The following is a 26178-nucleotide window of genomic DNA, read 5'->3' as shown; positions in this document are numbered from 1 at the left end:
TGCGCATTGCAGGATATGACGACGTCACACGCAGTGAGCATGGCCAGTGTTTACGGAAGTAAAACCGCCTGGTTGCGGTATGACCCATTCAATCTAGCTTGAATAGCTGTATCCCCCCAAATGGAAATCAGCTCCCTAACCTCTGCGTCCTTCCATTGAGAAGATTCAGAACCTTCACAGCCCGAAGCGTCCCTCGCATTGATGTCATGCGCAGGGGCGCAGATACGTTTTTTGAACTGGGGGGGACAAAAAACTGGGGGGGGACAAAGCTGCCAGCAAACCAACCCCAACCCCGATATGCCTGTCAAACTTGTTGTGGGTTACCATAGCAACCAAGCTCGAGCTCGCAACCTGTGCAGTCTGCGCAGCTCAACCAACTGAATATCAGTCTTTGTTTTATGTGAGTTGTTGCAACTATGTATACACTGCTGTGCACCTCAATAAACTGAATGGTAATTAGTCTTTTGATTTTTCCGTGAGGTTTGCCTTATGCAAAGAAAGACAGCGTAGACGTTTTTTCCTCCCTATAAGTGGGGGGGACCGAACGAGGTGAATTTAAATCTGGGTGGGACGAGTCCCACCCTCTATCTGCGCCCGTGATTATGCGCCATGTTGTTGTAACTTTTTTTGAGAGACCCGCCGCCTACTTCAGCGCAGAATAGTGACGTTTGTGGCTTGTTGATGACGTGTAAGTCGGATGAATGCGACCTGGCGGTTCAGACTGAAGTCGCATATGAAAAGAGTGGATAGGAATCAGAATTAGGACCACATATCCAAACGGCCTGGGTCGGATTTGAAAAAATCGGATCTGTGTCGTTCATATTGTCAATAAAAGATCGGATACAGGTCACATATGGGCAAAAAGATCGGATTTGAGTCACTTCAGCCTGCATTGTGAACGTAGCCTTATTGACTCATCTACAGCCCTATATTACACTGCTCAGAGATTCTTATGACATGGAATTATCCTCACTTCATGTCAAGTTTTCATCCATATTTTTGCTCTGGTTTGCATCAGACTCTACCCTTTTCTTTGTTACTTTGCCAAGCGCTTTGGGATTACTTTGCCTTCCCCTTGAATTATCTCTTTGCTGACTGTTTTCCAGACTGTTAGCTCATTCTCCCACTTTTGGGTGTGTTCTAGACTTTAACTTTTTTCCTGCATCTGCACTGCAAGATAAATTCTCCTGCTGTGGGGGTGCACTCTGGACTCTTGACTTTTTTTCTCTCCATCTGTGATTGCCTAAGATTATTTTTATCTCTTCAAGTTTAGAACTAGCTCCCATTCTCATCATCTCTGTTTCTGATTTTTGCCTGGTTGCCGCACCTCTCTTCCTGTGCTTTGTATCAGATTCATTAAAGTGTACCTGTAGTGAATTTTAATTGCTAGCTATTTCAAAAGATCACATATGATACCAGTGGTTCTGTCATGTCACATTCGTCATAAGCTCTTGTCAAGTACACGCGAGTTTTAAGTCACTGCTCCGCCAGTCAGGCATGGTCAGCGACATGTTGCCTCCCTCACGGGCTGTTCCAGCACTGGTAGTGATGCACAGACGTTGGTTTGTCCAATTGTCTGGGCTGCAGTGGACTGGTCACTGACCCCGTGTTGCAAACACCAGTCTAAGATAACACATTATCAGCCGATCTGCTCATAAGAAATAGAAGAAATAGTTACACTTACTCGAGCTGATCTTTGGCTGGATTGAGTCGAAGTAAAAAAAAAAAAAAAAGGCACCATTCATCATCAGTGTCGCAGTTCTCAAGATTGAACTGAATCGCTCTCCTGAATCATTAAATGAATCATCTGAAGTGCATAAAATCTGTGTGCCATCTCGCAACAAGTTTTACCTCCAAATAGCCCAAATATATCCCTATATTCCCTAATCCCTAATGGGATGTCAGACAGATTTTATCCTGTTTACGGTGGGTGTTCCCACCATGAAAGAGAAACCAATCAAAACCGAAAGAGTGAAAGTGATTATCATGCTGTTACCATCCCTGTGTCCAAAATCACTCACTCATTCACTACTCACTACTCCCTGTGAGTGCACTATACAGGACGTAACAATCAGTATTATTTCGGACAGCACTACAAAATGGCATCCTCACTATATAGTGCCTTAGTAAGGGGCGATTTTGGACACAGGACATGTGAATTGTCTTTTATGAATGCGGAAGTGTGTGCTCTGGTGTGACCAAGTAAGGTGATAAGTTTTATGTTTCATCTAATTTAGGTAATTTAATTTAATTTTTAATTTTTTTAATTTATTTAGCTTTTGCCATAGGAAGATCTATATATATATATATATATATATATATATATACACACATCATGGCATGGGAAACCACAACAGCTTGCGCCAATTACAGTGGCCCCATTGTACCGAATCTGCATGTCTTTAAACTGTGGGGGAAACCGGAGCACCCGGAGGAAACCCACGCAGACACGGGGAGAACATGCAAACTCCACACAGAAAGGCTCCTGTCGGCCGTGAGGTTCGAACCCGGAACCTTCTTGCTGTGAGGCGACAGTGCTAACCACTACACCACCGTGCATAATTTAAAAACTATAATATTATTTGGGGGCGGCACGGTGGTGTAGTGGTTAGCGCTGTCGCCTCACAGCAAGAAGGTCCAGGTTCAAGCCCCGTGGCCGGCGAGGGCCTTTCTGTGCGGAGTTTGCATGTTCTCTCCGTGTCCGCGTGGGTTTCCTCTGGGTGCTCTGGTTTCCCCCACAGTCCAAAGACATGCAGGTTAGGTTAACTGGTGACTCTAAATTGACCGTAGGTGTGAATGTGAGTGTGAATGGTTGTCTGTGTCTATGTGTCAGCCCTGTGATGACCTGGCGACTTGTCCAGGGTGTACCCCGCCTTTCGCCCGTAGTCAGCTGGGATAGGTTCCAGCTTGCCTGCGACCCTGTAGAACAGGATAAAGCGGCTAGAGATAATGAGATGAGATGAATATTATTTGGCAGTGGGCACATAGGAAAGTATAAAGTTTCTGTCAATATGTTTATCATGGGGGCGGCACGGTGGTGTAGTGGTTAGCGCTGTCGCCTCACAGCAAGAAGGTCCAGGTTTGAGCCCAGTGGCCGGCGAGGGCCTTTCTGTGCGGAGTTTGCATGTTCTCTCTATGTCCGCGTGGGTTTCCTCCGGGTGCTCTGGTTTCCCCCACAGTCCAAAGACATGCAGGTTAGGTTAACTGGTGACTCTAAATTGACCGTAGGTGTGAATGTGAGTGTGAATGGTTGTCTGTGTCTGTGTGTCAGCCCTGTGATGACCTGGCAACTTGTCCAGGGTTTACCCCGCCTTTCGCCCGTAGTCAGCTGGGATAGGCTCCAGCTTGCCTGCGACCCTGTAGAACAGGATAAAGCGGCTAGAGATAATGAGAGATGAGATGAGATGTTTATCATGCTTGTATTATAAAAAAAAAAAACTTGCAAAGATATTTATCGCAATACATGACCTACTCATTTTAACCTGCCAAGCTTCGCCGGCAAAGCTCTAGACCCCAAAGTACAACCAAATCTACTTGCACATAATGCCATGAAATAATAGATATGTACTATAAAGATCTATTACAAGTATTAGATCTATATTTATTCAACGTGTTCTGAAGTTACTTGACTGGGAACTAGGAATCTCAACCCACAGAACACTGCTTGTTTACTTGCACCCGATAACCCGGAATCAACGACTGTACACCACTTCTGGCCGGCAGTGGCTGCTCCCCGTGGTTCTGCCTCCGTGGGTAATTCACAGAATAAAATTGTCCACAAAAGTGCTTTTACAGTGTTATTTTTTTGACTGAATGTGCGTGTCTTTTGTCTATAAGTAATACACAAAGCACGATTAATGTCTTAAGCATGACCAGTACTGGTACACTAAAGACTTTTTTCTCTTCTCCTGCACACGAGTCTGTGAATTGGGTACCTATGGCCATGAGACCCGTGACAGAATAATTCCGCCAAAGAATGGACCCAGCACACCTAGATGTGGTCAGAGCAGTATTGGCCAAACAAGCTTCTACTCTGGAATACCATCAGCAGGAGATCGCAACTGTCCACCTGAGTATGACAGCCATCACAGAGACACTGCAAAGACTGTAGTCTCAAGTGAAGAGTCTTCAGACTTCTATCTCCAGTCAGCCAGCTCCTGCGCCAGTCAGCTCACCTGCTGTCTTGACAGCTGTCTCTGCTCTGCAACCCCACTGAGAGTTGTTCCTGCCTGCTCTGCAAGCTTATGATAGGGAACCCAGAACCTGCCACTCATTCCTCTCCCAGTGCTCCTTGTCGATGGAACTTCATGCCTCTGCTTTCCCCTCTGAGAGCTCTCGAGTTGCATATGTCATCATGCTTCTGACTGGAAGGGCACGGGAGTGGGGACAACAATTTGGGATGCCAGGGCACTCAGCGGCACCAAACTCAGTCCCGTCTCCCATGTCACCGAGCCGATTACTCTGAAGGTCTCAGAGAACCATGTGGAATCTCTTTCTTCACCATGAATAATTCTCAATTACCAATTGTTCTTGGCCTTCCTTGGTTGCACCTACACAATCACCATATAAACTGGAGTAATGGTACAGTTCTTTCTTGGAGCACCCACTGCCTGGCCACCTGCTTGTCTTCTGTTCAGAATCCTCTCAACCCTCCAAGTCACCAGTCCTGATGAGACCATCGACTTTTCCAACATTCCTGTGGAATACCTGGACCTTTGTCAGGTGTTCACTAAGATCCGGGCCACCTGTCTACCACCTCATCGGCTGTATGATTGTGCAATCGAATTGCTACCTGAGACCACTCCCCCCAGGAGTCACATTTATTCTCTCTCTCCCTTTGAGAGAGGCCATGGACAAGGATATTTCTGAGTCTCTAGCAGCCGGTATCATCTGTCCCTCATTGTCTCCTGGGGGAGCAGGTTTCTTCTTCGTGGTAAAGGACAAGTCTCTCAGGTGCTGCATTGACTATCAAGGCTTAAATGAGATCACCATCAAGAACCGCTACCTATTACCTCTCATGTCCATGGCTTTTCAGCTGCTGCAAGGGACTCAGTTTTTTCTCCAAGCTGGATCTCCGCAACACCTACCATCTGGTTTGCATTAGGGAGGGGGAAGAATGGAAGACAGCCTTCAATATGTCCACTGGACACTACAAATATTTGATCTTACTGTTTGGCCTCACTAATGCGTCATCTGTCTTCCAAGCACTGGTCAACAAAATCTTATGGGACTTCATTGACCAATTTGGGTTTGTATATCTTGATGACATTCTAATTTTTTCTCTTACACTCAAGACTCACCAGTTTCATGTCAGACAGGTCCTGTAGTGGCTTCTCAAGAACCAACTTTTTGCCAAGGTTGAGAAATGTGCGTTTCATAAGTGCACAATCTCATTTCTGGGTTTCATTATCTCCCTAGATATGGCCCAAGTGGACCCGGACAAGGTTAAGGCAGTCTCTGACTGGCCCATTCCCTCTTCCAACAGGGAGCTGCAATGCTTATTGGGGTTTGCTAATTTTTATTGCAGGTTCCTCAGGAACTATAGCTCCATTGCCACCCCTCTTATTGCACTCACATCCTCCAAGCACCCCTTTCACTGGAATAAATGTGCTGAGAATGCCTTCACATCACTCAAAACCATTACATTACATGGCATTTATCAGACACTCTTATCCAGATTGATGTACAGCAGATGAAAAAGTCAGGTACCAGAAGTGCTGAACTTCCAGACAAAAAAGTTCTAGTACCAACTGAACAAGTGACAGAATAACACTATGTAATATTCTGTTGAAGTAGCAACACTCAGTAAACACCTAAGGAAAAACAATTCAGCCATACACATGAACTGAAAGTACAACTAAATAGAGGAAAATAAAACTCAAATGGCTAACCCCAGCCTAGACAGTACACAGCCTAGGTTAGTCAAGACCAATATGACATTATACAGTGGGCAGGAAAGCAAGGGAGAGGTGTTGCCTGAAGAGGTGAGTCTTCAGTCTGTGCTTGAAGGTGGTCAGGGAGTCGGCAGTTCTGACCTCAATGGGAGGTTCATTTCACTAACAGGGAGCCAGGAAAACAGCAGTCTTGAGTGGGCTGGGCAGGAACGGAGAGAAGGAGGGGCCAGGTGACCAGTGGTAGCAGAGCATAGGGATCTGGCTGGTGTGTAGGGGCGGCTCAGGCTCTGGAGGTATGCTGGTCCAAACCCCTTGACAGTCTGGTAAGCTAGCAGCAATATCTTAAATTTGATGTGAGCTGGTAGTCAGTGCAGAGCGGCAAGCAGAAGGGTAACATAGGAAGAATGAGGGAGATTGTAGACCAGGCAGGCTACAGGATTCTGGATGAACTGCAGCAGTCTGATGGCAGATGCTGGAAGGCCAGCAAGGAGAGAGTTGCAGTAGTCCAAGTGAGAGAGGATCAGTGCTTGGATCAGGAGCTGAGTAGAGTAGGTGGTGAGAAAAGGGCAGATCCTTCAGATGTTGTAGAGGAGAAATCTACACATCTGGGTCAGTGCAGCGATGTTCACTGAGGAGTCTGTAATCGAATACAACCCCTAGGTTCTTTGTGCTGGGTGAAGGTGACCTAGAGGTGTCCCCCAGGGAGATGACAATGTCCACCACTTCTGAAGATGGAGTGGGAATGTACATCACCTCTGTCTTGCCTGGGTTGAGCTTCAGGTGATGGTTGTCCCTCAAGCACTGGATGTTATGCAGGTGAGCAGAGACTTACTGTGCGTGTCGGAAAGGAGGAAAAGAAAGAAACAATTGGGTGTCATCAGCATAGCAGTGGTAGGATATACCATGAACAGAGATACTTGGGCCAAGAGACTGAGTCCAGAGTAAGAAGAGAAGCAGACCAAGGACTGAATCTTGAGGGACACCAATGGTAAGTGGGCGTGGTGCTGATACAGTACCAGACCAGGTAACCTGGAAGGAGCGACTGGAAAGGTAGGACTTGAACCTGTCTGGGGCTGTTCCGCAGATCCCCAGAGCTGATAGGGATGACAAGAGGATGGGGTGATCAACAGTGTCAAATGCAGCAGAAAGGTCAAGGAGAATCAGGACAGAGGAGAGGGATGCGGCATGTGCTGCATGAAGTGTCTCACTGACGGAGAGAAGTGCAGTCTTAATTGAGTGTCCAGCTTGGAAGCCAGACTGATGAGGATCCAGGAGGTTGTTCCATGAGAGAAAAGAGGAGAGTTGGTTAGCAACAGCATGTTCAAGCATCTTTGATAGGAAGGGGAGAAGAGAAACTTGGTGGTAGTTCTGGATGACAAAGCGGTCTAGGGTGGGCCCCTTTTTTCAACAGAGGGGTGTTGTGGGCCCATTTGAAGCTGGAGGAAAAGTATCCAGAGGACAAGGAGGAGTTTACAAGAGAGGTGATAAATGGGAGGATGACAGGAGTGACGGTCTGGAAGAGAGATGAGGAGATAGGGTCAAGGGCCCAGGTGGTAGGACAGTGAGAGAGCAGGAGCTGAGAGATATCAGAAATAGAAAGCGGGGAAGATGCAGAGAGCAAGGGAGAAGAGACAGGGAGGTTGGGGAGTGGTAAAGGAGTTATAGATGGCCATGATCTTTTCCTCAAAAAAGATCACAAAGTCCTCTGCAGTGATGGAGAACTGAGGTGCAGCTGGCAGAGAGTTGAGGAGAGAAGAGTAAGCAGAAAACAGTTGATGAGGGCTGGAGATGGCGGTATAAATTTTGGAATGATAAAACTTGATCTTAACTGATTTGAGTGAAGCTGTGAACTCAGCAAGGAGGGACTGGTAGTGAGACAGGTCAGTTGGGGCTGGATTTTTTCCACTTCCTCTCTGCTGCTTGTAAACTGCTTCTGTTGGAGCACAGTGTTTCAGACATCCAGGGACTAGGAGGGGAAGATCTTGCTGGCCTGGAGACAAGAGGAGATAATTTGTCAATTAATTAGGAGAGGTGAGCAAGAGAAGATGCAGCAGATTCAGTGGGGAGATTGGAGAAGGATTCAAAGGGGGGAGGGAAGCAGTGACAGAAGCAGCAAGAGAGGAGGGAGAGAGGGAGTGAAGGTTACAACGGACAGTAGGAAGAAGAGGAAGGAAGAATGAAATGAAGTGGTGGTCAGACAGTTGGAGAGGGGTAACTCTGAGTTTTGAAGCAAGAACAGTTTCTGAGGAACACCAGGTCTAGAAGGTTGCCAGCTTTATGGGTTGGAGGTGAGTGCAGCAGGGAGAGATCAAAGGAGTGGAGTAGTGGAAGGAAGGCAGCAAAGTGTGAGGCTTCTAGGTGAAGTTTGAAGTCTCCCAGGAGCATCAGTGGGGTGCCATCTTCTGGGAAGGAGCCAAGTCAGATGTCCAGTTCATCAAAGAAACATCCCACCGGGCCAGGAGGGCGATAAACAACAATGACAAACAGGTTTTGCAAGTTTTTCACTGCACCTGTCCTTATCAGTCATGATCCTGTAGCTCAGTTTGTGCTTGAGGTGGATGCCTTAGATATGGGTGTGGGGGAAGTCCTATCCCAGAGGTCATTTCATGATGGCAAGGTGCATCCCTGCGTGTTTTTCTCTCACCACTTGACTCCTGCTGAGCACAACTATTGCATAGAAGATCAGGAACTGTTGGCCATCAAGTTGGCCCTGGAGGAGTGAAGACATTGGTTAGAGGGGACTGAGATCCCGTTTATCATATGGACCAATCACAAGAATCTTGAGTACATCGAGTCTGCTAAGCGACTTAACTCACATCAAACCAGGTGGCCCTTATTCTTCTTGCGTTTTAACTTTGTTCTTTCTTTCAGACCAGGCTCCAAGAATGCCAAGCCAGATGCTCTTTCCAGGTAGTTCTCCCTTGACTCTCAGCAAAGCACCACTGATTCTATCCTTCCTGTCCACTGTCTAGTTTGACATCAAAAAAGTTGTCCAGGAGGCTCTGTCCGGTGATTCTGCACCAGGTAACGGACCACCTAATGTTCTGTTTGTGCCTCTTTGTGTACGTTCCCAGGTGCTTCAGTGGGGGCACAGTTCACTTCTCCCAGTCACCCTGGGTTTGGCCGGACCCTGTCCATCCTCAGGCAACATTTCTGGTGGGCAACCATGCAGCAGGATGTCAAGACCTTTGTGGCAGCCTGAGATGTCTGTTCCAGAAAAAAGACTGGCAACCAGCCTATGGCCGGACTGTTAAGACCACTACCTGTACCTTGCCATCCCTGGTCCCACATTGTCATGGATTTTGTCACCGGCCTCTCCAGTTCCAAAGGTAATACCTGCATCTTGACTGTAGTTGATCGTTTTTCTAAAGTGGCTCACTTTGTCCTTCTCCTCAAGCTACCATCTGCTCAGGAGACTGCCAAACTCCTTATTAACCATGTTTTTAGGATTCATGATCTGCCCCTGGACATCATGTCCAAGAGAAGTCCATAGTTCTCTGCTAACTTTTGGAAAGAATTCTGTAAACTCATTGGAGCCACCCCTAGTCTTTCCTCAGGTTACCACCCTCAGACCAATGACAGATGGAGTGCACCAGTCAGAGCTTAAAGGTTGCTCTGCAGTGCTTGACCTCTGGCAATGCATCCTCCTGGAGCCAGGCCCTGCCGTGGATTGAATATGCACACAATAGCCTTCCTTCATCCTCTACTGCAGTGAGTCAATTTCAGAGGTGCCTTGGGTACCAATTGCCTCTTTTCCTGAGCAGGAGGAGAGGCATCTGTCCCTTCTGCCCAAACCTTTATTTGATGCTATTGCAGGGTGTGGGCACACACCAGACGTCATCTGCTACACTCCAGCCAATCATACAAGAGGAAGTCAGACGGACGACATACGCCCGCTCCAGTCTATCATCCTGGAGAGAGGGCCATTTTATCCACTGGCAACCCCACCCTTCAAGTTCCCTCCCGTAAGCTGGCTCCCACCAACTGGCAGGCCAGCACACCTATCTCTTATCGACTCATCTGTGGCTCTATATTACACCACTCAGAGATTCTCCCAACATGGAATTATGTTCGCTTCATGTCAAATTTTCACGTGTATTTTTGCTCTGGTTTGCATCAGACTCTTTTCTGCTTTGCTGAGTGCTTTGGGATTACTTTGCCTTCCCTTTGGATTATCTCTTTGGTGACTGTTTTCCAGACTGTGAGCTCATTTTCCTGCCTTGGGGTCCGCTCTGGGCTTTTTTGACTTTTTTTTCTCCATCTTCGCAGTGAGCTCATTCTCCCACTGTGGGGGTGCGCGCTGGACTCTTTTGACTTTTTGCTCTGCATCTGCACTCGCCTAGGATTATTTTATTTCTCCTTGTTTGGAACTGGCTCCCATTTTCATTATCTCTGTTTTTCTGATTTTTGCCTGGCTGCCACACTTCTCTTTGTGTGCGTTGTGTCAGATTCATTAAAGACTATGCATGTTTGTGTGAAAAAATAGAGAACCAAGTGTTTATGGGTTCTTTTTTCTTGATTTGCTGTGAAAATGTGAAAGGTGAATCATATTTACAACAAACTGTCTTCAGTAAGGCATTATAATCAGGGTCTATACTAGAATTTACACTATCATTTAAACTGAAGATGTCTAGATCATAAATACTCATTAGTTGCTCAAGATATTTTTTAGTTGGTAAATGTGATTTGAAAGAATTATTGAACTGATCATAAGCATAAGTTATATTAACCTCATTGTAGGGTAATTCACCAAATAATAATTTCTATACTTTCATCTCACTAGCAACAGCCATGATTTAAATACACAAAAAGAACAATTGAAATGAGTACTTAACAGATTATATGTCCATTTCCAATTCCTCCTGTGCTAACCTATGTAGTACACTTTAATCACAGAGCTGTCTTCAAAATGCCGGAGGTATATTACTTGTTTTTTTGCCCAGCAATATGCATAGTTAAACCTGGACTTGAAGTTCTTGGCTTCAGACAAAAGTTATTAAACTCATCTCATCTCATTATCTCTAGCCGCTTTATCCTTCTACAGGGTCGCAGGCAAGCTGGAGCCTATCCCAGCTGACTATGGGCGAAAGGCGGGGTACACCCTGGACAAGTTGCCAGGTCATCGCAGGGCTGACACATAGACACAGACAACCATTCACACTCACATTCACACCTACGGTCAATTTAGAGTCACCAGTTAACCTAACCTGCATGTCTTTGGTCTGTGGGGGAAACCGGAGCACCCGGAGGAAACCCACGCGGACACGGGGAGAACATGCAAACTCCACACAGAAAGGCCCTCACCGGCCACGGGGCTCGAACCCGGACCTTCTTGCTGTGAGGCGACAGCGCTAACCACTACACCACCGTGCCGCCGCAGTCAGATCTACTTTGGAAATTTTCTGGCAGAGTGACATGACTTTGCCTTGAATAATCCTTCATACATATTTACAGATTATAGGCTTTAGATTATTCAAGGAAAGGTTTCAAGCAGGAACTCTATGTGCAATATCCATGTCGCTGAAGGCAGTATTAGCACCCACTGAATTAAAGAAGCAAGTACAAAGCTTAGTCGTCTCAAGGGCAGATTCCTTGCTGCTGGTTGGATCAATCTCTGGAATGCCTAAATTTGACAAAGCTGTAGCTATATTGCACTAAATCGTCTAGGACTCCTGCTGTCTCACTAACTTTGTCAGTAGTAGACTCAAGGCTATTTTTGAGTGCAGAAAGGTCTTTGTTTGCCACAGTGCAGAAAAGATTCAGGTCGTCATACTCATTGCTAAGAAACTCTCACGACTTTACAGTCTCAGGGTCAGATTGACTATGGCCACCATGTTTCTTCGCTGCAGTCTTGTGTGATTTAAGAACTTCATGAAGTCTGTCAAGTCTGTCACAAACTGCTGAAAAAGTTAAACCTGACACCTTTCTCTTTTAGCCAGCATTAACTATTTCAGTAGTTTGTGCTACAGTAGCTCTTCTGTGGGATTGTACCATATGAGCCCGCCATTGTGCCCCATGCGAATCAGTGAGCCTTGGCCGCCCATGACCCTGTTGCCTGTTTACCGGTTGTCCTTCCTTGGACCACTTTTGTTAGGTACGAACTACTGCATACCAGGAACACCCCACAATATGTACCATTTTGGAGATGCTCAGACACAATTATCTAGCCATCACATTTTGGCCCTTGTCAAAGTCACTCAGATCCTTAAGCTTGCCCATTTTTCCTGCTTCCAACATATCACCTTCAAGAACTGACTGTTCTCTTGCTGCCTAATATATCCTACCCCTTGACCGGTGCCATTGTAATAACATAATGAATGTAATTCACTTTACCTGTCATTGTTTTTAATTTTATGGCTGATCAGTCTAGCTCAGCAATGGTATGGTGCATGCTACTAAATTTGCAGATGAGTAAATAACCTTGTCAAATGAGACTCCAAAAAGTTTTGTCTAAGTTCCCTTTAGAGGGCACTATAATTCCATCTATCCATTATCTGTAACTGTTTATCCTGTGCAGGGTCACAGGCAAGAGGGAGCCTATCCCAGCTGACTATGGGTGAGAGGCAGGGTACACCCTGGACAAGTCACCAGGTTATTGCAGGACTGATGCATAGAGACAAACAACCATTCACACCTACGGTCAATTTAGAGCCACCAATTAGCCTAACCTACATGTCTTTGGACTGTGGGGGAATCCAGAGCACCCAGAGGAGACCCACACAGACACGGGGAGAACATGCAAACTCAACACAGAAAGGCCCACGTCGGCCACTGGGCTTAAACCCAGAACCTTCTTGCTGTGAGGCGACAGTGCTAACCACTACACCACTGTGCTGCGCTACACTATAATTCACAAATAAGTAAAACTGCCCAACTGTATATTTTGAACCACCTACCATTCAGTCATGATTATTCTTTTTCTTGATTCCCTACAAGGCCTTGAGTGTTCCTCATGTAAAGAATTTGTGATTTTTCCCACCAGGATGTTGGTTCTTAGGTTTTTCTTTTTTTGCTTCTTCTCCAAATTTTGTCTCATCATCAAAGAATGAAAATTACAATTTTGTGAAACTATCTGAAAAAATGTTTTTTCTTGTTTTGAATTCTGATTTATGGAAGTGTATCAATAATGCACAAATTAATTTGACAGTAAATCTTCCAAACAGGATGAGAGAGCATATCTCATTAACACTTTCAGGTATTGGCATCAAACATGTCATATATATATTTATGCATGACAAAGTTAAGAAACAAAATTTTCCTTCATGTGCAACTTGAGAGGACTACTGAAAACAGAAAATGAGGAAATAGCTCAGCAACAGCTTGATTTTTTTTTTCTTTTTTTGCTTAAAATTTAGAATATCTTCTTGGAAACAAGAACTGATGTTCCCAATAACTTCTGGTCTTCCTCTGTAGCAAAGAGGTGGGGCAACAAAGAACTTGGCCCCTTTATTTCCTGTTGTAAATATATTTATCTGTTTTCCTATATATATTTATTATTATCCAAGAAGCCAGGCCAAATACATGTATAATAGAGTGCTTACATTTATTTTCATATTCTTTTAATAATGGAAAAATATAAAAGCTTTGGAGAAAAATAAAGCAAAATGAAGTGAAAAAAACCCCCATGAAATAAGCAAAATTTACTTTACCACCTTAATCTGCTCTGTTGCACTTCTCAGACCACCAGAACTACTTTGGAATGGATGAGAATCTGGGTCCTGTGGCCATCAGTGTGCGACGAGAAAAGCTTGAAGACATGAAGGAGAAGGAGGGCTCACTGTACAATTACCGTATTGTTTTCAGGACCAGTCAGGTAACACATACTATATTCCTATTAGTTGTGTGTATTATATAAACAGAAGCAAGAAAAAAAATGGAGAACAGGAAATAAATGTCTGGAAACATTATATAAACATTATCATCATGAGTTGTCTTTCCTTGACCTTCGATTTTCCCCACAAAACAATCTTGCACATTCCACAATGTCTGAGTAGGTCATTGTGCCCACCAACCCACTTCTCTATCCTCAGAAGGAAGTATATTGTATACTTATTCAGGATCGTCAGGATGGTTTTTTCTCATCAAGAATATAAATACAGGTTCTGCATTTGTCAGAAGAATAAGTTTATAATTACCTATAATCATACATAATGACATTTAATAAATATATATATATATATATATATATATATATATATATATATATATATAGACATAGGGATAATATAAGAACATGAACCCAATAGAAATGCAGATTTGTGCATAGTTTCGACACAGTTCTCTTCGGCTCCAGAATCTGTGATTGTTTTTAGTAAGACTGATAAAATGGACTGGTCTAATCCTAAAATTGTAACATTACAATTTGCAAATATAACAATCCAATATATTTCAACAGACTGTATAATTAACTTTGCAATGTACTTGGTTTTGCTTAGCTTTTGCACAAAAGACCCCCGAGTTTATCCACACGATGCTTCTGTTGTCCTGTGTAGTCAAACTGTCCCTGTCGAGTGCACTGATTATATTGCATTGTTCTGGATATTTGTTTAATTGTCCTGCACTGTCTAACGTTTACTCTTTATGCTTTTCGCTGTTATATTATTTGCACTTTATGTAAATCCTTTGTGCTGTGCAAATTAACAACGAAATGAAATAACATGATTTGCACTTTAATTTTCCATGTATGGATGCAACATAAATGTCACTGTAACGGTTCGTATGCATGGGTGGAGCACAGAGGACGGCAGGATAGAGATCAGGTTCTGGAATAGGGGTTTTATTGCCACACTTTTCAGTGAACAACTCTTAACTTAGACAGACACACACACACGACTGGCATCTGGTTCAGGGATGAGCTCCTCTGCTCTACGCTCTCCTTCCTTAAATAGGGCGCGGTCACTGGGAAGACACACACAAACACAGGTTAATTGACCTCAGGTGTAGTGATTCTGCCACTTACCTTCCCTGACTCCGCCCTCCTGTCACAGACCGGCACTTGACCACGCCCCCGCTGCCACATACCCCCACCGCTGGGCAGCTGTCCGGCCTGCAGCCGACTCCCCCCCACTTGACGGGAGAGGAAGTCCGCCATGACCATCTGCGCCCCCGGCCTGTGGACCACCTTGAAATTAAAGGGTTGGAGTGCCAGATACCAATGGGTGATCTGCACGTTGGCATCCTTCATGTGGTGGAGCCACTGGAGGGGCGCGTGGTTCGAACAGAGGGTGAAAGGGCGCCCCAGCAGGTAGTAACGGAGGGTGAGGACCGGCCACTTGATTGCCAGACACTCTTTTTCTATTGTGCTGTAGCGCCCCTCACGCACCGACAGCTTCCTATTGATGTACAAGACTGGGCGGTCCTCCCCCTCCACCTCCTGGGACAAAACCGCCCCCAGCCCGCTGTCCGACGCATCCGTCTGCAACATAAAGGGGAGAGAAAAGTCAGGGGAGTGTAAAAGTGGCCCCCCACACAGTGCAGCCTTTACCTCAGAAAAAGCCCGCTGGCATTGCTCCGTCCACTGGACCGGGTCTGGTGTCTCCTTTTTAGTGAGATCAGTCAGCGGGCTGGTGACGTCCGAATAATTAGGTATAAACCTACGATAGTAGCCAGCCAGCCCCAGGAACTGTCTCACCCCCTTTTTGGTCTTGGGCCTCGGGCAGGCCGCAATTGTGCGGTCTTGTTAATTTGGGGACGCACCTGCCCGTTGCCCAAGTGGAAGCCCAGATACCGTACTTCCAGCCGCCCAATCGCACACTTCTTCGGGTTGGCTGTGAGACCCGCTCGCCTCAGCGACCTAAGGACGGCCCTCAGATGTTCAAGATGCCTCGGCCAGTCATTGCTATAGATGATTATGTTGTCGAGGTAGGCGGCCGCATAGGTGGCGTGGGACCGGAGGACCCTGTCCATTAGCTGCTGAAACGTAGCGGGTGCCCCGAACAGCCCGAACGGAAGTGTGACGAATTGGTGTAAACCGAACGGTGTGGAAAAGGCCGTTTTTTCTCGGGATAGTGGAGTCAAGGGGATCTGCCAGTATCCCTTCGTTAAATCCAGCGTCGAATAAAAGCGAGCAGTGCCTAGTCGATCGAGCAACTCATCAATCCGAGGCATTGGGTACGCATCAAATTTAGACACCGCGTTGACTTTTCTATAGTCCACACAGAACCGGACCAACCCGTCGGCCTTGGGTACCAAGACCACTGGGCTGCTCCAGTCACTGTGGGACTCCTCGACGATGCCCATTTCGAGCATGGCCTCGAGTTCTTCCCGAACCACCCTTTTTCTGTGTTCGGGTAGCCTGTAAGGGCGGCTACGCACTACCACCTCCAGGGGCGTCTCTATGTGGTGCTCTATGAGGTCAGTGCAACTGGGCAGGGGCGAGAACACATCCGAAAACTCGGTCTGCAACTGGGCGACCTCCGCGAGTTGGGTCGGGGAGAGGTGGTCTCCACAGGGGACCGGAGGGGTACGTGACGCTAATGCCCCTTTTTGAACCTCCGGCCCCAGCTCTGCCTTCTCCGGAACCACCGACACCAACACCACGGGGACCTCCTCATTCCAGAGTTTAAGCAGATTGAGGTGGTAAATCTGTAGTGCCCCACCCCTGTCCGTTTGCCTCACCTCGTAGTCGACATCCCCGACTCGCCGTGTGACCTCAAAGGGTCCTTGCCACTTGGCAACCAATTTGGAGCTCGATGTGGGCAACAGTACGAGTACTTTATCTCCCGGTGCGAACTCTCTAAGGCGCGTACCCTTGTTGTACAGGCGGGTTTGCCGTTCTTGGGCCTGCCGCAAATTCTCCTGGGTTAGGTGGGTGAAGGTGTGGAGTTTTGCGCGCAGGTCCATAACGTATTGAATTTCGTTTTTGCTTTGTGAAGGTCCCTCCTCCCAATTTTCCCGCAGCACATCTAGAATGCCGCGCGGCTTATGTCCATATAATAATTCGAACGGGGAGAACCCCGTGGAGGCTTGGGGGACCTCTTGCACTGAAAACAGCAAGGGCTCGAGCCACTTATCCCAATTCCGTGCGTCCTCACTTACGAATTTTTTAATTATATTCTTGAGGGTGCGGTTGAACCGTTCAACTAAACCGTCCGTTTGTGGGTGATACACGCTGGTGCGGATCAGCTTAATACCCAATAACCTAAACAGTTCGTTCAGTGTTCATGACATAAATGAGGTGCCTTGATCAGTCAGAATCTCTTTCAGGATTCCAACTCGGGAGATAATGCGGAAGAGCGCCTCCGCAATACTGCGTGCTGAGATATTGCGAAGAGGCACGGCTTCCGGGTATCGCATTGCATAGTCCACCAGAACTAATATAAAGCAGTACCCTCGTGTTGACCGATCTAATGGCCCGACGAGATCCATCCCAATTCTTTCGAACGGGGTCTCGATTAACGGTAGAGGGCGCAAAGGCGCTTTTGGAATGGCCGCTGGGTTTACTAACTGGCATTCGCGGCATGCCGTACACCACCTACGGCCATCGCCGCGAATCCCCGGCCAATAGAATCGGGCCATTATTCAGGCTAGTGTCTTATCCTGCCCTAGGTGTCCAGCCATGGGATTAAAGTGAGCCGCCTGGAATACCAATTCCCGGCGGCTCTTCGGAATTAAAAGCTGCGTGACTCACTCTTTGGTTTGAGTGTCCTGCGTCACTCGGTATAATCTATCCTTCATAATCGCGAAGTAGGGGAAGGACGGGGTGGCGTTCGGCTGGAGCATTTGACCATCGATTACTCTCACTTGGTCAAACGCATGCCGCAGAGTCTCGTCTCGCGATTACTCTAATGGGAAATCCGCGAGGGATTCCCCAACAGAGAGAGGAGGGGCCGGCGGCTCCTCACTCTGACTCGGAGATGACGTAGACGGCTCTGCGACAGCTGCTCCCACCAAAGCGACACCGGGACCTCCCCCTGTTAAATGGCAGGACCCACTCTTCACCAAGTGTGTCATTAAATGTGTCAGAAAACAGAATCCAGGGACACATGTCCACCCGGGGGCATTTTGAGTTATTGACAGATATCAGAAAGTACAGTTTCTAAGCTTTCCAATGATGCCTTCCATGTGGAGATCTGACAATATTTGAAGAATGTGTGGCCTTTTGAAAGTGTATACTTCTTAAAACAGGAAAGGGAGAAAATCGCCCTCAAAGTTTTCCATCTCAGCTACTCTGGCTGCAGGGCGGGCACATAATGGTGCTCATTTGCATGATATTAAGGAAAGCCCTACCCCCTACTAGCTAGCACGATACTACTTTCATGTAAACAAAGATCACCACGTCAATTTTCCTTCCATGCAAAGTATGCCCAAAACAATTATGAAGTACAAAAATAAGTCCTAAAGTATACTTTAGCGTTTTGTGGTTGAAAAATTACTCACACCGTAAGAAAGAAAGATAGCACAATGATGACACAACTAACACAACGCTAGTTTCATGTAAAGCCTCGGTCACAACTGGCCGTACGTGCTCCTACGGCCGGTCTACATGCAAAAAACGCAAGAAACGCACGAGAGCGCGCGTGAAACGCACGAGAGCGCGCGTGTGATGTGCTGATTTTCGAGCCGTAGACCGGCTGCAGAGGTTCTTTGTCATGTCAAACAAACTCTATGGGCGCTTACGTTTTTTTCAGGTTGCAAGACAAACTTACGGCCAACGCGCGTCTTTCTCCGTGAACAAAAAAAAAACCCGTAGCGATTGGGGAAACGCCAAAAATCGCACGGCCAAAAAAATCATACGTCCGGTTGTGACCTAGGCTTAACCAAACCACAACACTCTCCGTTACATGCAAAAATAACCACACAGCCTTAGATTAATAAACTTACCCCATCAGAAAGAGAAACGTCGCCTTGCACACACCAATGCCTCCGATGGAATGTAGTCCTAGAACGGGCCATGTATCATCCAATCATTCAAGTATTCCATTCAATCTGGAAAACGAGGTTGCGTTTTTTTTTGCTAGAAATGGTTATCTCCGATGTAAATACCGTGTGTCTGTTTGCTTCACGGTGTTTCAGCTCCTCTGCGCTCTGTTTAACTTGCTCATTCCATAGTGAAATTACACGCCTGTATGCAGCTAAGTAGCCATGCGCTCAGCTCGTATCATACAGCTGATTCGCGAAAAAAACCCCCAAAAGACTTAAATCATCATGTGAATGGCCCATATGGTAATTTACCCACACCCCCCAGCAGGCTACAGTCCTGACAAAAACGAGACAATTTGCAACAAAAAGTGTATGCTTTTCCAACAAAACAATCTATTATCTGAAATACTGATTGCATTCTTCAAGATCTCAACTTGCACATGATGGAAAAAACAAAAATCACAAATTTCGAAAAAAAAATGCTTCTTTTGCGATTATCTCGGATTCGTTTTGGCCGATATGTGTCCCTGGATTCGGTGAGGGGTCACAAATCCCGAAATCCCGGCCAATCAGTCCCAAAATTAAAGAGTGGGTAAAGTGCCTTCACTATGAATTTTTCCCCTCGGAAAAAAATGTGGACCGACACCAAAGGGTAGCCGTGAACGTCCCTGTGCACACACAACACCTTCACCCCCTGTGCTCCTCCCAATGCCTCGTTTTGCACCAGGCTTTGGTGAATTGAGGTCTGATTACAACCAGAATCCACCAACGCCTGATATGTATCCCCTTGTATACTCACCGGTATGCAATGCGCTCTGGCCCGATTGAGGGTGGCTCCTGGCGCGTCGGGGATCCGAACCACCGCGCCCACCTCTATCACCGTGCACTGTTGTTGGAGGTGGCCTGGCTCCCCGCAGCGCCAGCAAACCGGCCCGGGCTTCCTCTCCACACTGGTGTTCTGGGGCTCATTCACCTGAGGGGGGGGGGGAGAGACAGACACAGAAGGGAGAAATGGGAGGGCACCGCGGGTGCGGCGGGCCGGCACAGGTGGCGCCGGCCCCCGCCTCCGCGGTGGGGGAATGGGGCGAGGACGAGACACAGGAGGAGAGGGAGAGAGAAGAGGAGAGAGAAGAGGCTGTCTGCTGTCCTGCCGCTGGGACTGCCACCATATGGTCCTCCGCCAGCTCGATTGCTTGATCCAGCGACGCCGGGCGGTGGCACTGGACCCACTCTGCAGTTCCTGCTGGCAAGCGAGCGACGAACTGCTCCAGTACCACCTGGTCGATGATCCCCTTGGCGTCACGGTTGTCGGCCCTCAACCACCGCCAGCAGCCGTCCCGGAGTTGCTGGCCAAACGCGAACAGCCGGCTGACTTCCTCCAAGCGCAAAGCGCGGAAGTGCGCCCCACATACTGGAGGATGGCCCGGCGGAAGTCCACGTAGGCCAGCCGGCGGTCGTCAGGGAGCTGTAGCGCGGCCAGCTGCGCCTCTCCCGTTAGCAGGGGTAAGAGGCGCGCCGCGCGCTGCTCCATCGGCTACCCCGAGGTCTCCGGGACTTGCTCGAAGAGCGTGATGAAAGCCTCGGGGTCGTCCTGCGGGCCCATCTTGGTTAGGGTGAGGGGGGACGGGCCCGCGGTGGGAGCGCTGCTGGACCCCGCCGACGCGAGGAGGTGCCGGAATGCCTCACGGTCTTCTTGCTGGGCCAGCACCAGGGCCTCGAACCGCTGTTCCTGTTCCTTTCGGAGGGAGACTAGCGCCTGGTGCTGGCTTTGCTGGGCCGTGGCAAGGGCGTGGACCAATTCGGCAAACGGGGAGGACTCCATGGGGCTGACCGGCTGCTGCGCTCCATGTCCCGGGTTTCAGCACCACTGTAACAGTTCGTATGTGCGGGTGGAGCACAGAGGATGGCAGGACAGAGATCAGGTTCTGGAATAGGGGTTTTATTGCCACACTTTTCAGTGAACAACTCTTAACTTAGACAGACACACACACACGACTGGCGTCTGGTTCGGGGATGAGCTCCTCTGCTGTACGCTCTCCCTCCTTAAATAGGGCGCGGTCACTGGGAAGACACACACAAACACAGGTTAATTGACCTCAGGTGTAGTGATTCTGCCACTTACCTTCCCTGACTCTGCCCTCCTGTCACAGACCGGCGCTTGACCACGCCCCCGCTGCCACAGTCACAAAAAATCAAATAAAAATATCGCTAATTTCATTTTCCGCAGTCACAGTCCACAAACTGTAGCAAGTCAATGGTTAAATTAAGATGTTGATTTGTGAAGAGGCAGACTCAAGAAGCTGGCGGAATGCCAGCATTTAATTGGGGGTGGCATTTATTTTCACCATATTTTCAGTGAAATTTCCATAGCACACTCATCTCATCTCATTATCTCTAGCCGCTTTATCCTGTTCTACAGGGTCACAGGCAAGCTGGAGCCTATTCCAGCTGACTATGGGCGAAAGGCGGGGTCCAACCTGGACAAGTCGCCAGGTCATCACAGGGCTGACACATAGACACAGACAACCATTCACATTCACACCTACGGTCAATTTAGAGTCACCAGTTAACCTAACCTGCATGTCTTTGGACTGTGGGGGAAACCAGAGCACCCGGAGGAAACCCACGTGGACACGGGGAGAACATGCAAACTCCACGTAAAAAGGCCCTCGCTGGCCATAGGGCTCGAACCCGGACCTTCTTGCTGTGAGGCGACAGCGCTAACCACTACACCACCGTGCTGCCCCAAAGCACACTCAAAAAAAAAAAGTAAAAGAACAGAAAATTTAGTCATCACTACCTCGCAGCTTTTACCCCATTCAAGTTCAAGGTTAACGTTTACTCTCTGCATGTGTATGGGTGAATGTGTGCATGTGTCTTGCAATGTAAGCTGTTTTAGTGAGGAGCTGGACAGGTGATCCTTTATTTTCTCTTTTATGGAAGAAAGAAAGTGGGTAGGAGTGCTGGCCTGGTGGCTAGCTCTTACGGACTGGAACATGGTGGAGGCATCTGGGGGAGGCTTTGTCCATGGCATGTGGGTGGTCTTCTTTGTGACTTCCTGTTGTTGTCTCTTGCATACAGAGATTTGTCCAGATTCTCTGAATCTTTTAATGATATTATGTACCATAGATGATGTGATCCCCAAATTCTTTGCAATTTTACATTGAGAAAAGTTATTCTTAAATTGTTGCACCGTTTGCCTACGCAGTCTTTAACAGAGCAGTGAACCCCTCCCCATCTTTACTTCTGAGAGACTCAGCCTCTCTGGGATGCTCTTTTTATACCCAATCATGTTACTGACCTGTTACCAATTAATCAAATTAGTTTTTTTTAGCATCACACAACTTTTTCAGTCTTTTTTTGCCCCGTCCCAACTTTTCTGAAACGTGTTGCTGACATCAAATTCAAAATTAGCATATATTTTTCAAAAAAACAATAAAATTTCTCAGTTTCAATATTTGATATGTTGTCTTCATACTATTTTCAATGAATTATATGGTTTCCATGATTTGCAAATCTTCACATCCATCTATCCATCCATTATCTGTAGCTGCTTATCCTGTTCTACAAGGTCGCAGGCAAGCTGGAGCCGATCCCAGCTGACTATTGGCGAAAGGTGGGGTACACCCTGGACAAGTCGCCAGGTTATCGGAGGGCTGACACAGAGATAGACAGCCATTCACACTCACACCTACGGTCAATTTAGAGCCACCAGTTAACCTAACCTGCATGTCTTTGGACTGTGGGGGAAACCGGAACACCCGGAGGTTTCCATCCAACTGATGGATGGATGCAGACACGGGGAGAACATGGAAACTCCACACAGAAAGGCCCTTGCCAGCCTCTGGGCTCGAACCCAGGACCTTCTTGCTGTGAGGCGACAGTGTTAACCACTGTGCCACCCAAATCTTCACATTCTCTTTTTATTTATGTTTTACACAATGTTCCAACTTTTTCTGGAATTGTGATTGTAAAAAATTCACTTTTCTCAGTTAATAAAAACAAACAAAAGCGTGTTGCATAAAAATACAAAGAAAATCAGGCTTATTTTTACATCCAAATGCTTGACCTTCAGGTATCTTCAGGGTTGTTTCTAACAATTTAGAAACAATTATCTAAATCCACTAGATCCACTTGATTCACTTGCCTCCATAAGTCATGTAGCATGTAAGTGATGTCACAATCATTGATTCTCTCGCGTAATTTATACTCAGAGTGGGATATTTGAACCTCGGAGAGAGTAAGATGTCAGGGCACAGGGACATTGTATTTCTTTTAAAATAAAATCTGTACACAGTTGTGGCAGCGGGGGTGTGGCCAAGCAGCAGTCTGTGAATGGAGGGTGGGATCAGGGAAGGTAAGTGGCTAAGTCATTCCACCTGCTGTCAAGTGTGTGTGTGTGTTTGTTACAGGGATGGAGCATAAAAGGAGAGAGAGAGAGAGAGAGACACAGAGAGAGCAGAGAAAGGGAGCTCTCTCTCCCCCACCACAATGCATGTGTGAGTGAGTGAGTGAGTGAGTGAGTAAGAAGGAAAGAAAGCTGAAAAGCTAAAATAAAGTGGTTTGTGGAACATTAACTCTCGCCTGTCGTGCTTCTGTGCTCCACCCACATCAGGAATTACTACAGTGGTGCCAAAACCCGAGAACACAGAAGGGAACCACCGCATGGAGTCCTCCCCATTCGAAGAGCTCATCCTTGCCCTCGCTACCGCCCAGCAGAACCAGCATCAAGCGCTGATCACCCTCCGGAAGGAGCAGCAGCAACGCTTCGAAGCCTTGATGCTGGCCCAGCAGGAAGATCACCAGGCGTTCCGGCACCTGCTCATATCAGCAGGGCCGTTGGCCACCGCTGCCGCCACCCTCACGAAGATGGGACAGCAGGACGATCCGGAAGCGTTCCTCGCTCTCTTTGAGCAAGCAGCTGAGGCGTGGGGGTGGCCGCTGGAGCAGAGCACGGTGCGCTTCCTCCCGCTCCTGACTGGTGAGTCGCAGTGCAGCAGCTCCCTGCTGACATCCGACTGGTCTATGCTGACCTAAGGAAAGCCATTCTGCAGTGGCTCGGCCGCTCCCCGGAGCAACATCGTCAGCGCTTCCAGATGCTGGCACTGGAGGTGGTCGGCAGGCCATTTGCATTCGGCCAGCAACTCCGGGACGCCTGCCAGTGGTGGCTGAGGGCAGAAGGCCACGACGCCGACGAGATCATCGATCTGGTGGAACTGGAGCAGTTTTTCTCTCAACTTCCAGAAGGAACGGCGGAATGGGTCCAGTGTCACCACCCGGCGTCGCTGGAATGAGCCGTCGAGCTGGCAGAGGACCATCTGGAGGCAGCTCCGACGGCAGGCAGATGAGGCGTCTCCCCTCGCTTCTCTTCTCTCTCTCCTGTCTCTTGTCCCCCTCTCCACCCCATTCCCCTGCCACGGAGACGGCTGGCTTCTCCCCAGCCGGCCCGTCGCACCCATGGTGTCCTCCCATCTCCCTCTTCTGTGTCTGTGTTGTCTCCCCCTCAGGTGAGTGACACCCATAACACCAGTGCAGAGGGAAAGCCTGGGCCGGTGTTCTGGCACGGCAGGGAATTGGAACATCGCCAGAGTCAGAGCTCCACAAGGGAGGTGGGTGCTGTAATCCAGATCCCCGATGCGCCAGAAACTGCCCCCGATTGGGCTGGAACGTATCGCATACTGGTGAGTATTCAAGGGGATACATATCACGCTTTGGTGGATTCCGGTTGTAATCAGACCTCAATTCACCAATGCCTGGTGCAAGGTGAGGCATTGCGGGGAGCACAAGTGGTGAAAGTGTTGTGTGTGCAAGGGGATGTTCACCATTACCCTCTAGTGTCTGTCCGTATTTTATTCCGGGGCCAGACCAAGGTCATAACCAGTTCTGATCAAGGGAGTCGAGGTGGAGGCTGTGGATTCCTACAAGTACCTTGGGCTGTGGCTGGACAGCAAGCTGGACTGGACTTGCAACACCAATCACTTATACAGGAAGGGACAGAGCAGGCTATACTTCCTTAGGAGGCTGTGGTCCTTTAACATCTGCAAGAAACTCCTGTGGATGTTCTATCAGTCTGTGGTCACCAGTGTCCTGTTTTACACCGTGGTGTGCTGGGGGGGGGGGCAGCACATCCAAGAAGGACACATCCAGGCTGGACAAACTGATCAGGCGGGCCGGCTCTGTGGTCGGCATGAAGCTGGACTCTCTGGTGACGGTGGCAGAGAAGAGGTCTATGGACAAACTATTGAACATCATGGATGATGCCAGTCACCCTTTGCACACCGTCATCAGCAACCAGAGGAGCCTGTTCAGTGACAGAATGCTCCTTCCCAAGTGCAGGATGAACAGACTCCTTTGTCCCTTATACCATCAGACTGTACAACTCCTCTCTGGGGGGGAGGAGGGGTAACAGGAGGACAGAGGACGGGAAGGAGCAGTAGCCTAGCCTAACAATAAGCAATACCGGACAATGTACAATATAATGTGCAATATAAAGTGCAATATCTCTCCTGCTGCCCCCCTTCCCCTGTTTTTCTTTTTTCTCCTCTCTCCCCCCTTCCTCTCTTCCCCATATCTTATTTTTTTTAATATTTGTATATGTAAATACTTAATTTAATTTATCTAGAAGTTTTTCTCTATTTTTTTCTCTGTTTATCTGTAATGATGCTGCTGGAATCTTAATTTCCCTGAGGGAACCCTCCCAAAGGGATCAATAAAGTTTTATCTAATCTAATCTAAATGCATAGAATAAAGGCGGCAGTTAGTCCTCGTCTTACCCACTCGTTGATTTTGGGTACTGATTGGCCGGGATTTAAAAAACTAATGGAATATTTAACATGTAATGGGTCCTGCCCTAGTAGGTCACAGGAAGATCCCGGTGTGGCATTGGCTGGAGAAGCTGTCACAGAGCTGTCTACATCAGCACCGCGTCAGAGTGAGGAGCAGCCCGCTCCTCCTCCCTCTCTCGGGGATTCCCTTGGGGATTTCCCGTTAGAGCAGTCACGAGACAAGACTCTGTGGCATGCGTTTGACCAAGTGAGAGTAATCAATGGTCAAACTCTTCAGCCAAGCGTGGCACTGACCTTCCCCTATTTTGCCATTATTAAAGATAGATTGTACCGAGTGATGCAGGACACTCAAACTAAAGAACAAATAACCCAGTTGTTAATCCCGAAGAGCCGTAGGGAACTCGTATTCCATGCAGCTCACTTTAATTCCATGGCTGGACACTTGGGCAAGACAAAACACTAGCCCGAATAATGGCCCAGTTATATTGGCCAGGGATTCGCGGGGATGTCTGTCGGTAGCGTGCGGCATGCTGTGAATGCCAATTAGTAAATCCCGCGGCCACTCCAAAAGTGCCGTTGCACCCTCTTCCTCTAATCGAGACCCCGTTTGAGCGAATTGGGAGGGATCTTTTCGGGCC

The 26178-nt window shown here is 47.7% G+C and overlaps 1 protein-coding gene and 1 pseudogene across 1 annotated transcript in view; one reads left to right on the top strand and one right to left on the bottom strand.

The window, feature by feature from the left end:
• LOC132889218 (signal-induced proliferation-associated 1-like protein 2) overlaps positions 1–26178 on the top strand; it is a 246877-nt gene that overhangs the window by 50883 nt on the left and 169816 nt on the right. Inside the window, exon 3 of the mRNA XM_060925482.1 lies at positions 13574–13707. Coding sequence (XP_060781465.1) covers positions 13574–13707 — 134 coding nt within the window. The remainder of the gene's footprint in view (positions 1–13573; positions 13708–26178) is intronic.
• Positions 5940–9236, bottom strand: LOC132888511 (uncharacterized; annotated as a pseudogene).

This window comes from Neoarius graeffei, chromosome 7 (genome assembly GCF_027579695.1).
Source record: "Neoarius graeffei isolate fNeoGra1 chromosome 7, fNeoGra1.pri, whole genome shotgun sequence".
Lineage (NCBI taxonomy): Eukaryota > Metazoa > Chordata > Actinopteri > Siluriformes > Ariidae > Neoarius > Neoarius graeffei.
Note: the sequence above shows the minus strand (reverse complement) of the source record. Positions and strands in the feature narration are given on the sequence as shown.